Source organism: Salmo trutta, chromosome 17 (assembly GCF_901001165.1).
Source record: "Salmo trutta chromosome 17, fSalTru1.1, whole genome shotgun sequence".
Classification (NCBI taxonomy): Eukaryota; Metazoa; Chordata; class Actinopteri; order Salmoniformes; family Salmonidae; genus Salmo; species Salmo trutta.
In genome coordinates this window covers 26707111-26721654 of record NC_042973.1, presented here as the reverse complement: position 1 = coordinate 26721654, position 14544 = coordinate 26707111, and the positions used below count along the sequence as shown (strand labels likewise).

General features: G+C 43.9%; 1 protein-coding gene across 2 annotated transcripts in view; it reads right to left on the bottom strand.

Annotated features, from left to right (window-relative positions):
- LOC115151957 (enhancer of mRNA-decapping protein 4) overlaps positions 1 to 14365 on the bottom strand; it is a 37230-nt gene extending 22865 nt beyond the window's left edge. For both annotated transcript variants that reach the window (XM_029696337.1, XM_029696338.1), the window contains exons 1-4: positions 14159 to 14365; positions 13245 to 13389; positions 12703 to 12814; positions 10751 to 10850 (exon numbers count right to left, since the gene is read on the bottom strand). In XM_029696337.1, coding sequence (XP_029552197.1) covers positions 10751 to 10850; positions 12703 to 12814; positions 13245 to 13389; positions 14159 to 14246 — 445 coding nt within the window. In that variant the 5' untranslated portion in view covers positions 14247 to 14365. The remainder of the gene's footprint in view (positions 1 to 10750; positions 10851 to 12702; positions 12815 to 13244; positions 13390 to 14158) is intronic.
- Between the last annotated feature and the right edge of the window lie 179 nt (positions 14366 to 14544).

The following is a 14544-nucleotide window of genomic DNA, read 5'->3' as shown; positions in this document are numbered from 1 at the left end:
GTCTATGATATGATATAGCAGTCTGACTGAGCAGTGGTAGGCAGCAGCAGGCTCGTAAGCATTCATTCAAAGAGCACTTTCCTGCGTTTGCGCCGTTTATGTCTTCAAGCCTATCAACTCCCGAGATTAGGCTGGTAATACTATAGTGCCTATAAGAACATCCAGTAGTCAAAGATATATGGAATACAAATGGTTGAGAGAGAAATAGTCCTATAATTCCTAAAATAATTACAACCTAAAAACTTCAGAACTGGGAATATTGAAGACTCATGTTAAAAGGAACCACCAGCTTTCATATGTTCTCATGTTCTGAGCAAGGAACTTAAACGTTAGCTTTTTTTAATTAATTTTTTACACATGGCACATATTGTACTTTTACTTTCTTCTAACAAGGTTTTTGCATTATTTAAACCAAACTGAAATGTTTCATTATTTATTTATTTGAGACTAAATGGATTTTTATTTATGCATTATGTTAAAATAAAAAGTGTTCATTCAGTATTGTTGTAATTGTCAATACCACACACACATATATAAAAAAATGGGCCGATTAATCGTATCGGCTTTTTTTGGTCCTCCAATAAAATCGGTAACAGCATTGAAAAATCATAATCGGTTGACCTCTAGCCCAGACAGCTTGTGAGTTCCCCTTGTGGGCTACACTGGTAGCAGTGACATCAAAGCAATAAAATCTTACTAAAGAGTGTTGACGCTTAACTCGCCGCAGCACAAATCTCTCCTATAGTCAACCCTTTAAACAACGCCCAAGACGAGGCAAAAAGAGAAATAGCTTATAAGGAGGACATAGCCATGACTTTCAGGGCGGTGGCCGCATTTGGACGCAACGTCACCTTAAAGTGGCCTGGGGCCAACAGGTCACCAGATAACGTGTGGGGACCTCCACGTTTCGCCGAGGCCAAAGCCATGAGCAGGGAGGATCTTCAGATCCAGCGAATCCAGATGCAAAGAGGGCCGCACAGTGCCTCCAAAACCAGCTCAAATTTTATTGGTCACATACACAAAATCTCCAGCCTCACATGCCAACCCTGCCTGTGTACCTGGGACAACCAGTCCCTGGGCAACTTGAGTGGCAACAGGTCCCTGCCTAAAAGGCAAATGATCACGAAACAAGGCTACCTAGGCCAACAGGGCCCAAGACTCAATGAAGAATCAATGATAAGCCATAGGCTGAATCAGAACCACTGGCGGAAACACATAAAGGAGGGTTTGAGGCCACTGGTGCACCAGAGCGTCCCTTCCCAACGGGGCACTTGGGTCCCTCATTGAGAAAAATAGACAATGCGTGTATTCTCGCAATGCATAAAGATATGTCAGCCCTGCCGAAAAAGTCCGATACCTGGGAGACCACCCAGGGGTGTTGCCTCCACTCCTGAGGAGGGCGGGTGTGTTCCAGCTGGATAAAAGATCAGCAGTCGTGATCACCTTGTGGGATACAAGTCTGCCCATAGGAGCCACCTGACAATAGCAGAGGGTCCCACCACTGAAGCCACTGGCTTAGGCTGTGAGAAGCGTCCAGGTTGAGTGGCTAGCACTTAGCGCTGTAAGGGTAGCATCAACAATAGCCCTACGGGAACGACTTCCATCACAGATGGCATCATCGCCAGTAAGGCATAGGCACTAGTGAAAATGCACCGTGTGATCCAGATGAAATTTGACGAAGCAGAGCTGGAACCTGGACACCCCTCCGTGGGGATAGAAAAGCGTGATACGCGAGTGAGCTCAAGATGCAGAAAGTCAGACATCTTTTTCTGATTTCTTCCGCAGCCTAGAAACTAACTATGGGAGTAGTATTGATGTGTGTAACACTGCTTGCCCCCTAGACTCCGCCGCCACCAAGCAATCTGCTGTATTAGCCGGCGGTTTGTGAGCATTCGGAGGTCGTAGACGGAGGTGCTTGCTGAGGGCACGTAGGTCTGGAGTAGGATGCAAAGTCCAATCCCTTTCCGGATCCAGGAAAAACCAGCTATACCAGCTGCCCTGGATCTCCAACATATAAACTAATCCGATATCCTCCAGTCTCCAGAAGCAGGCAATTTCCTCCTTCAAAACAGGCACTGAGGCCTCTGGAATAGCAATTAACACAGGTAACAGGGATCCCGGGACTGTCCTGTGACCACTTCACCCCGCCCCCCACAAATGACAAGATGCTAGAAATTACAACATTTCCACAATAATGCAATTCCACAAAATACACACGGGCAGCAGCAAATTGGAAAAAATAATAAAACAGCACATTATCCAAACAAATTGTTGCATGGAAGCCTTTAGAGTACCATATTTACTTCAAAGTTGCCATAAATTCTAAGCACACGCATAATTGACAATGCTGGACTGCCCGCCCACGAGACCCGACAGAAGTTTAGAGTACTCATTAGAACTGAAAATCAGATCCCGGCCCACCCAAGTCCAGGCCTGTTCCGACATCACAGAAATTAAATGAGCCTGAAAAAACAAACAGAAAACAGTAGGCTATACTGATTTAAACTGGTGTTGAGAACAACTCAGTGGAGGCAAGCAGCAGCAGGTGAAGAGACAAGGAAACAGCCATTGGGCCTAGAACAAGCTCAGAGGGGAAAACTAATCTTAGTTATGAATAATTGGATTACAGTAGGCTAATGCAATTGAAGGCAAGTATCAAATTCTTACTTATACTGAAACTCCTAAAGTCACATCCAAATGTAATACTAATTTAAAGCAATAGTTGTCTGGTCACCTACATTATAATTTCAGCACCGTTTTGATTGGGACAGCACCATCGCACTGCTTTGAGTCAAGCATGGGGGACTCGTCTAGATAAATCAACGTCTGATTTTTGTTTTCACTCAATATCTGTTTGGATATTTGGTAAGAATTAGGTTGCTGAAATGTTACCTAAATAGAAGTGAGGGCTAATGTTCACCTTTATTCTAGTTTGCTCATATATTAGCTGATCAGAACATTTCACAAGTGGATTTTGCTTTTCACTTGCGTAGAAGCCTGTCCTACTCGCGACCAAAAGACTGTGACTTGTCTGATAATCAATCAATGTGATTTTGCGACACTGAATCCCTCTGTATATTTGGTTAAAAGATCTCTGGCTGGACAAGTGGAAATGGTAGCTCATTTATTCGTTTGCTAATCTATCGCTGATCAGAAACATTCAGCATGCAATAATGTAGCCTAAATGAAGTGTATTATTCATCTATTGACTCATGTAGTTGCCTTATATTGAGCCTAGGCTATTTTCTGCTCCCCAAACACGTTGTGCTTCCATGAGACTGTAGACTGCATGAAGCCCGGCCCCCTTATGGGCACAGAAGGTTCCGGCGGCAATAGCTGTCGTGGTATCGCGCTTACTGTAACAAAAAGTGGGGCCCCGTCATCACAAATGTTTTCGTGGAGCAGCGCAGCTGCTTGGGGGCTACTTACTCATCGGAGGAGCACGCAAGCCCCGCTCTACTCCAAATGGTTGATCGTGATTGATCGGTCGATCTCCAATGCATTCCTAGCCGATCACCAAACATTTAGATAAAAACCAGGGGCACAACTTTCACTGAGGGGTTGGGACATGTCCCCCCCACATTCTGAAATTGCATTTTTGTCCCCCAAAATAATCATTGGAATGTGATAGAAAACGAGGCAACAGTGCAGATGCCTCCGAGCGGTCGGATAGGCTGTTTGGAGTGTGTGTGTGTGTGTGTGTATGTGTATATATATATATATATATATATCTTTATTTAACTAACTAGGCTAGTTAACTTATCCACTGCAGCAGAGGTAACTCTGGGTCTTCCTTTCCAGTGGCGGTCCTCATAAGAGCCAGTTTCATCATAGCGCTTGATGGCTTTTGCAACTGCACTCGAAGAAACTTCCTACATTTTTTACATTTCCCATATTGACTGACCTTCATGTCTTAAAGTAATGGACTGTCATTTCTCTTTGCTCATTTGAGCTGCCATAATATAGACTTGGTCTTTTACCAAATAGGGATATCTTCTGTATACCACTCCTACCTTGTCACAACACAACCGATTGGCTCAAACACATTAAGGAAAGAAATTCCACAAATTAACTTTTAACAAGGCACACCTGCTAATTGAAATGCATTCAAGGTGACTACCTCATGAAGCCGTTTGAGAGAATGCCAAGAGTGCGCAAAGCTGTTGTTAGGTTCTTATTTTTCAGAGTGAATAACCCACGGACACTAGAGAAGCTTTAACCAAGTTTAATTCTTCCCAAAGGTTCTGTACGGCTGTAATTCAGACAAAACATTTCTCTCCATCACAGTTATAAACATCCTACTTAAGACACTCCCTCTCTCCAATCCTTACAGTTTATGCCCAACAGGAAGAAGGTAACCAGACACTAAACCCTGATTACTCCCTTAAAGGAAACTGACCTCAACCCTCACCTCCTGACCTCAACCCCTCCATCTACCACAGACGTCCATCTGTCTCCCCTCTATCAACACGTTGTTCTCCTCTTCTCACCCTACACATTCCACAGCTATCTGTCTTTCTACAGAGACCCAGTCTCTTTAATATACTATGCGTCTGATCTATCATGTCTTTAATATCTCAATGTTCAAAATGTCTAATCCAACACTGTCAAGGCAAAGGGTAGCTACTTGAAGAATCTCAAATAAACAAATCGAAATGTTTTTGTTACTAATAGTTGAGGTCTTCAATATTATTCTACAATGTAGAAAATAAACACTTGAATGAGTAGGTGTATTAAATGGTATTAGTATTAATTTGCATACATTCCCGTTAACTCCCACCGAAAGTTTTCACCTCTGAATAATCCCCAAAATGTGCAACCCTATTCACAACTGTCACTTTTATAAGCCATGAAACGCACTTCTACCCTCACACTGCATCCAGAATGTCAGCTTCAATGTATGAGCAGAAAAGTTTATAGACAGGCTTGCGTTGTTATCATTAGCGGACATGTGTATTTCAATATTGAGGAATAATTCACTTTCTCTGGTCATAGGAGTTACATGAATTTGTGTGTGTGCCGTTGCTCTGACTTCTGTTGCACAGACAGCTTTTCTCACTTGTTTGCAGCAGAACGGAGTGGGAAAAGTCACTAAATGCTATAAAAACCAAAGAAACCCTAGGTGTCAAAACTCAAAAGGCAGCCTGGAAAGTAGCCGAATTTGTCACTAGACTTATCAATAAAATTAGCAGGAGGGTTCTGAAAAACTCAATAAATATAGCGACAAAGTTGCTAAATTTGCAACACTGTTTTTTGGTCAGCCTTTGGGGAGGGGGAGAGGTGAGGGACGGTCTGACGGTAAAATAAAGCACACTACTTCAATTTATGCTCACTCAACTGCCATCATATGTGCGCGCCACAAAGACACATACAGGTTGTGCTCTCCACCAGAAAGGAACATTGGAAAATATTTGCCATTGCCTGCACTGAGCCTCTGCCCAGATTTTCCAAAACATGATCTTTCGTCATGTTGTTGCAGTCGATTTCGCGCTTTAGACTGTCTTAATTTTTTAAGAAAAAACATTTGTGGGGGGCCCAATTAGGGGCAATAGTAACGTATATCACAATTTTATGTGGACATGATAGCGATAGGACATAGCCCAACCCTAAGTTACATAGACAAAAGCAAAAATAAATAAACTAATAATTTCGAATCCACTGTTAATCAAATAAAGAAATGCATGTTCCTGTAACCTTGGCAACACCATTCTATTTTTTGCAGCTTTTTTGACTAGCAGAAAGCTACATTACATTACCAAAAGTATGTGGACACCTGCTTGCTGAACATCTCATTCCAAAATCATGGGCATTAATATGGAGTTGGTCCCCCCTTTGCTACTTTAACAGCCTTCAGTCTTCTGGGAAGGCTTTCCACTAGATGTTACAAAATTGAGCATTAATGACGTCGGGCAATTAGGCCTGGCGTTCCAATTCATCCCAAAAGTACACCCCAGATAGATACTACAAAAGGTGTCGGCGCCGACAGAGATGGCCGCCTTGCTTCGCGTTCTTAGGAAACTATGCAGTAATTTTTTATTTTTTTTTAAATGTATTATTTCTTACACTGTTACCCCAGGATATCTTAAGTGTCATTACACACAGCCGGGAGGAACTATTGGATATAAGAGCAACGTCAACTTACCAACATTACGACCAGGAATACGACTTTCCTGAAGCGGATCCTCTATTTGGTCCATCACCCAGGACAATGGATCAGATCCCAGCAGGCGACCCAAAACAACGGCGCCGCAGAAGGGGCAGACGGAGCGGTTTTCTGGTCAGGCTCCGTAGACGGGCACGTCGCCCACCGCTCCCGAGTATACTACTCGCCAATGTCCAGTCTCTTGACAACAAGGTAGACGAAATCCGAGCAAGGGTTGCCTTCCAGAGAGACATCAGAGATTGTAACATTCTTTGTTTCATGGAAACATGGCTCACTCGGGATACGTTATCAGTCGGTAGCCACCTGGTTTCTTCACGCATCGCGCTGACAGAAATAAACATCTCTGGTAAGAAGGGCAGGGGTGTATGCTTTATGATTAACGAGTCGTGGTGTGATTCTAACGACATACAGGAACTCAAGTCCTTTTCTTTACCTGACCTAGAATTCCTTACAATCAAATGCCGACCGCATTATCTACCAAGAGAATTCTCTTCGATTATAATCACAGTCATGTACATCCCCCCCAAGCAGACACCACGATGGCCCTGAAAGAACTTCATTGGACTCCATGCAAACTGGACACAACATATCCTGAGGCTGCATTTATTGTAGCTGGGGATTTTTAACAAGGCTAATCTGAAAACAAGGCTCCCTAAATTTTATCAGCATATAGAATGCTCGACCCGTGATGGAAAAATTCTGGATCATTGTTACTCTAACTTCTGCGACGCATACAAAGCCCTCCCTCGCCCCCCTTTCAGCAAATCTGACCACGACAACATTTTGTTGCTCCCAGTCTATAGACAGAACCTAAAACAGGAAACGCCCATGCTCAGGTGTGTTCAACACTGGTCTGACCAATCTGATTCCACGCTTCAAGATTGCTTCGATCAATTGGACTGAGATATGTTCCGGTTGGCGTCGAACAACATTGATGTATACGCTGATTCGGTGAGCGAGTTTATTAGCAAGTGCATCAGTGATGTTGTACCCACGGCGACAATTAATACCTTCCCCAAACAGATACTGTGGATTGATGACAGCATTCGCGCAAAACTGAAAGCGCGAACCACTGCTTTTAATCAGGGCAAGGCGACCGGAAACATTACCGAATACCAACAGTGTAGCTATTCCCTCCGCAAAGCAATCAAACAAGCAAAGCGTCAGTATAGAGACAAAGTAGAGTCGCAATTCAACAGCTCAGACACGAGAGGTATGTGGCAGGGTCTACAGTCAATCACGGACTACAAAAAGAAAACCAGCCCCGTCGCGGACCACAATGTCTTGCTCCCAGACAACCTAACAACTTCTTTGCTCGCTTTGAGGACAATACAGTGCCACCGACACGGCCCGCTACCAAAACCTGCAGCCAACGTGAGTAAAACATTTAAACGTGTTAACCCTCGCAAGGCTGCCGGCCCAGACGGCATCCCTAGACGCATCCTCAGAGCATGCGCAGACCAGATGGCTGCTGTGTTTAGACATATTCAATCAATCCCTATCCCAGTCTGCTGTTCCCACATGATTCAAGAGCGCCACCATTGTTCTTGTTCCCAAGAAAGCTATGGTAACTGAGCTAAACACCTTTCGCCCTGTAGCACTCACTTCCATCATCATAAAGTGCTTTGAGAGACAAGTCAAGGATCATATCACCTCCACCCTACCGGACACCCTAGACCCACTCCAATTTGCTTAACGCCCCAATAGGTCCACAGACGACGCAATCACACTGCCCTAACCCGTCTGGACAAGAGGAATATCTATGTACGAATGCTGTTCATCGACTACAGCTCAGCATTTAACACCATAGTACCCTCCAAACTCATCATTAAGCTCGAGACCCTGGGTCTCGACCCCACCCTGTGCAACTGGGTCCTGGACATGACGGGCCGCCCCCAGGTGGTGAGGGTAGGAAACAACATCTCCACCCCACTGATCCTCAACACCGGGGCCCCACAAGGGTGCGTTCTCAGCCCTCTCCTGTACTCCCTGTTCAACCCTGACTGCATGGCCATGCACACCTCCAACTCAATCATCAAGTGTGCAGACAACACTACAGTGGTAGGCTTGATTACCAACAACGACGAGATGGCCTACAGGGAGGTGGTGAGGGCTCTTGGAGTGTGGTGTCAGGAAAATAACCTCACACTCAACAAAACAAAGGAGATAATTGTGGACTTCAGGAAACAGCAGAGGGAGCACCCCCCCTATCCACATCGACAGGACAGTAGTGAAGAAGGTGGAAAGTTTTAAGTTCCTCGGCGTACACATCACGGACAACCTGAAATGGTCCACCCACACAGACAACGTGGTGAAGAAGGCGCAACAGCACCTCTTCAACCTCAGGAGGCTGAAGAAATGTGGCTTGTCACCAAAAACACTCAAACTTGGACAGATGCACAATCAAGAGCATCCTGTCGGGCTGTATCACTGCCTGGTACGGCAACTGCTCCGCCCACAACCTCAAGGCTCTCCAGAGGGTAGTGAGGTCTGCACAACGCATCACCGATGGCAAACTACCTGCCCTCCAGGACCACTACAGCACCCGATGTCACAGGAAGGCCAAAAAGACCATCAAGGACAACAACCACCCGAGCTACTGCCTGTTCACACCGCTACCATCCAGAAGGCGAGGTCAGTACAGGTGCATCAAAGCTGGGACCGAGAGACTGAAAAACAGCTTCTATCTCAAGGCCTTTAGACTGTTAAACAGCCATCACTAACATTGAGTGGCTGCTGCCAACATACTGACTCAATCTCTAGCCACTTTAATAATAAAAAAGTCGATGTAATAAATGTATCACTAGTCACTTTAAAACAATGCCACTTTATATAATGTTTACATACCCTACATTACTCATCTCATATGTATAAACCTGTACTCAATACCATCTAGCCTATGCCGTTCGGCCATCGCTCATCCATATATTTATATGTACATATTCTTATTCATTCCTTTACACTTGTGCGTATAAGGTAGTTGTTGTGAAATTGTTAGATATTACTGCATGGTCGGAACTAGAAGCACAAGCATTTCGCTACACTGGCATTAACATCTGCTAACCATGTGTATGTGACCAATAAAATTTGATTTTGATTTGATGGGGTTAAGGTCAGGGCTCTGTGTAGGCTAAAAAGTCGACAAACCATTTCTGTACGGACTTCGCCTTGTGCCCGGGGGCATTGTTAGGCTGAAACAGGAAAGGGCCTTCCTCAAACTGTTGCCAAAGCTGGAAGCACAGAATTGTCTAGAATGTCATTGTATGCTGTAGCGTTAAGATTTCCCTTCACTGGAACTAAAGGGCCTAGACACAACCACGAAAAACAGCTCCAGACCATTATTCCTCCTCCAAACTTTACAGTTGGCAATATGCATTTGGACAGGTAGCATACTCCTGGCATCTGCCAAACACAGATTTGTTCGTCGTACAGCCAGATGGTGAAGCGCGATTCATCATTCCAGAGAAAGCGTTTCCACTGCTCCAGAGTCCAAGCTTTACACCCATCCAGCCAACGCTTTACATTGCGCGTACTGATCTTAGGCTTGTGAGCTGCTGCTCGGCCATGGAAACTCCTTTCATGAAGCTCCCGACAACCAGTTCTTGTGCTGATGTTGCTTCCAGAAGCAGTTTGGAACTCCGTGAGTGCTGCAACCGAGGACAGACAACTTTACGCACTACAGCACTCGGCAGTCCCCTTCTGTGAGCTTGTGCGGCCTACCACCTCAATTACCTCGACTAACCTGTGCCCCCGCACATTGACTCTGTACCGGTACCACCTGTATATAGCCTTGTTACTGTTATTTTATTGTTAATCTAATCACATGTTATTTTTCTAGTTTCTTACTTCAGTTTGAGTAAATACTTACAACACTTATTTTTCTTCAAACTGCATAGTTAGTTAAGGGCTTTTAAGTAAGTTCTACACATTTGACACATGTACAAATACAATTTGATTTAACTTTGCGGCTGAGCCGTTGCTGCTCCTAGACGTTTCCACTTCACAATAAAAGCACTTGCAGTTGACCAGAGCAGCTCTAGCAGGGCAGAAATTTGACTAACTAAGTAACTTGTTGGAAAGGTGGCATCCCATGACAGTGCCACGTTGAAAGTCACTGAGCTCTTCAGTACGGGCCATTCTTTGCCATTCTTTGTCTATGGAGATTGCATGGTTGTGTGATGGATTCTATATACCTGCCAGCAATGGGTGTGGCTGAAATAGCCAAATCCACTCATTTGAAGAGGTGTACACATACTTCTATATATAAAAGTGTATATTTTTTCCAATCAAAAGGACACGTTTGTGGTTTCCAAGGCATACAAATCTTAATGGAACATACGGTCAGAGTAAGCCATTTGCGTAATAAATCTTGTTTCTGTTTCACCAGAACAAGTGCTTAAATGAGGCAAAACTGATTTTGGGTGAATTTCCTGCTGATAAAGTTAGCTGCTGACACTAGCAATCCATCGCTGCACTGCCTGGTTAAGCCAAATAAATAGTCAACTAGACTTCCAGAATGTCAGACATTGGCCTGGAAAGGACTCAAATTTGTCAAAATAAAATGGTAATATATGTTTCCACACTCACCTCGGATTGCATACGCCAGGTATGAGTTAGAAACTGCAATCAGGTTGCCGTAGTAATGCTTATGCTCCCAGTCGTACTTGGCGACAGGCTGGATTTTTACCTGCATGGAACAGAAGAGTTAAAATTAGGGACCCATACTTACAGAGAGCAACATCGACTAGCCAAGAAAAATGTGTATTAGGTTAACATGACATATCCAACCAATGGTAGTAAGCTCCACACAGTAGACTGCTCTGTAGTGAATTGCTTAGCTACCTAGCGATATCTGGACTTGAGATACAGCCACCCTTTGCCTAAAAAAAACTAGCTTCCCATTGTTTTCATCTGTCAATATTTGTGTAGTGACCCTGGTGTTTCTGCCAGGGGCATTTCTATGTTCTCAAGGACAGAACGGGGAACACAAAATGTTTAAATGCCCAGAGCAGTAGTTCTCAATAAGAAATAATTTCTCCAACAATTAAGTACACTAAGCCAAAGGTATGTGGACACCCCTTCAAATGAGTGGATTCAGCCATTTCAGCCACACCCGTTGCTGACAGGTGTATAAAATGAGCACACAGCCATGCGACCTCCATTGACAAACATTGGCAGTAGAATGGCTCGTACTGAAGAGCTCAGTGACTTTCAATGTGGCACCGTCATAGGATGCCACCTGCTAGAGTTGTTCTGGTCAACTAAGTGCTGTTATTGGCAAGTGGAAATGTCTAGGAGCAACAACGGCTCAGCTGCGGAGTGGTAGGCCACACAAGCTCACAGAACATGACTGCCGTGTGCTGAAACGCATAAAAATTGTCTCTCTTCGGCTGCAACCCTCACTACCGAGTTCCAAACTGACTCTGGAAGCAACGTCAGCATAGTAACTGTTTGTCTGGAGCTTCATGAAATGGGTTTCCATGGCAGAGCAGCTGCACACAAGCCTACGATCACCATATGCAATGCCACGAGTCGGCTGGAGTGGCGTAAAACTTGGCACCATTGGACTCTGGAGCAGTGGAAATACGTTCACGGGAATGATGACTCACGCTTCACCATCTGGCAGTCCGATGGACAAATCTGGGTTTGGCAGATGCCAGGAGAACGCTACCTGCCCGAATGCATAGTGACAACTAAAGTTTGGTGGAGGAGGAATAATGGTCTGGGGCTGTTTTTCATGGTTCGGGCTAGACCCCTTAGTTCCAGTGAAGGGAAATCTTAAGACGACAGCATACAATGACATTGTCGACGATTCTGTGCTTCCAACTTTGTGGCAACAGTATTTTGGGGAAGGCCCATTCCTATTTCAGCATGACAATGTCCTTGTGCACAAAGCAAAGTCCATAAGGAAATGGTTTGTCGAGATAGGCATGGAAGATTTTGACTGGCCTAGACAGAGCCCTAACATCAACCCCATCAAACACCTTTGGGATGAATTGGACCGCCGACTGCGAGCCAGGCCTAATCGCTCAATCTCACTAATGCTCGTGGCTGAACGGAAACAAGTCCCAGCAGCTATGTTCCAACATCTAGTGGAAAGCCTTCCCAGAACAGTGCAGGCTGTTACAGTAACAAGGGGGGGACCAACTCCATATTAATGCCCATGATTTTGGAATGAGATGTTCGACGAGCAGGTGTCCACATTCTTTTGGTCATGTAGTGTAAGTTTTCCATTTAAAATTGTCAGAAATTATTGCACAAAAAACGATTTAGCAAAACATTTCTCAAGCTAAAATTGCTAGGACTGTCTGATTAGTAATTTTGATATTGATTATTATCCCCATTAGCCGACACCAATGGCAACAGCTAGCCTTACTGGGATCTGACACAATGAAAAATACATTGACAAAAACACTTTACAATTTAGATACATTTAAAAAACATTAACATGTAGACACTCATCAGCTATTGCACAAATATGATACAACATGAAAAACTGAATTTTGACTGTACTGGGTCTTTAATCCTTAAAGTCTTACCTTGTTGCTGCCACGGGCCTTGCTGTCAATGCTTGAGTCTCGACTGGCCACAATTTCAACATTGTTGGATGTGATGGGAATGCAAGTGGAGCCATCATCCCCAGAGAGGCAGCTGGTAAAGAAACCAAATACAATGTTTCCAAACTGGGTACTTGATCTCGTTAAAAGATCTAGATGGAACATTATTAATCAATGGGACGTATAGCACTTAGCAAGGTCTTAACGTCGCTTCACAATTGTATAAAGAAAATAAAAACAGGCCTAAACTAAGACTAAACAACATTAACAAAGCCAGAGGGGGGTTGGTGGTTGGATACAAACCCAGTTTAGAGTAAGGGACAGGATACCAACCCGGTTTAGGGTAAGGTTGTTCTCAATATGGTGGTGGTGGTGGTGGGGGGGGGGCATTGGTTATTGGTTTCAACATTTAATCAACCCAAATGGTTTTCACAGCATACCAAATGTGAATTTCTATAGCTGAGAAATCTGTGCAGGCAGAGAAAAATACAACAGAATAAAGTAGAGGTAACATTAGTACTTACATTATCTGGCACTCTTGGGTGTTTATGTTCTCTGAATTAGGGCCTGTGGATTCATCCATGGTTGACCTGTTGCCAGCTCCCGGCAGAAGTCCATTCAATTCGCCATTGAAAGATGTTTTTCTTTGGTTCTCACATGGAGATGCGTCTACGAAAACAACCACATGTGAGTAACTGGATATCACCAAACGAAGACATCTTAAAGCCCTATCATTAAAAAGTATGCGTTTTGCAGAGGGGGATCTCGTGCCACCAGAAAACGTATTCTTAATGCTGAACTTCGAGGACTTATGTTTCATCGCTTCCAAAGAAACTAGGCAACCTCATGCGGTATGATTTGGTACCTGCTGCCTAATTTAGTTACCTACCTAGTCAGTTACTCGTCATTAATTAATGAACCTTATGTGGTAGGTAGCGTTTGCTCACTTCCAAATGCCAGCCAGCCAGCTAGTTTGATAACCACCAAACAGCCAACGTGTAAGTCAGTAATGTTAGTTAGCCAACATCCTTTAACGGTGTAAGCCACTTTGTTTTATAGCTAGTTAACTAGGTAGCTAATTACCTAGCTAACGTTAGGTGTGGACGCTGCAAAATGCTAACTAGCTAAGCGTGTTCATTAGTAGCTAGCTAGTTTACGTTAATTACGTGTGAAAATGTGGCTTAAGATAGTTAGCTAATTTACAACTTGCGAACATATTAGTTAGCTGGACTGCTAGCTAGTTTAGTTAGCGAACTGACAAAGGTTGCTCGCAGTAACTAGTTAAAATATCTAACGTACAACATTTTAACGTTAGTATTTATTTCGCATGTTGCACCACGGCTAGCTAGCAAAACCATCCAAGTTAACGCTAGCTAGGTAGAACTTTAAAATACGGCCTAAAAGCCCTTATCCACCTTTTCATTCCCGGTAAACTTACCGACGTTGTTCCCGGGTCTATCCAACTTTAATATGTCACGAAGATGCTGGGTTGCACCCTCTATATCTATGTTTGAATTTGAAGCCATAGGTAAGGGATAGGGGGAAACGGATTCGTCAGAGGGGAGCGAAATTATTTATATTTTCGTTCTATGCTGTCAGTTTTGTGAAGCAGGCAAGTATAACTAAGCACTTCTGGGTCACGGATTTTCTTGGATTCCTTCAAAATAAGAGTCCCATCCTGTATACTTTAATAATTGTGGCGAAAATATGCAATTATTCTGGCTGGCTTCTTTAAAGTTCGTAGTCCAACACCACAAACTAGGTGTTCATGCATTTCCTACCCTCCACGGCACTAATAAAATGCTATGTCATAGAAAATACATT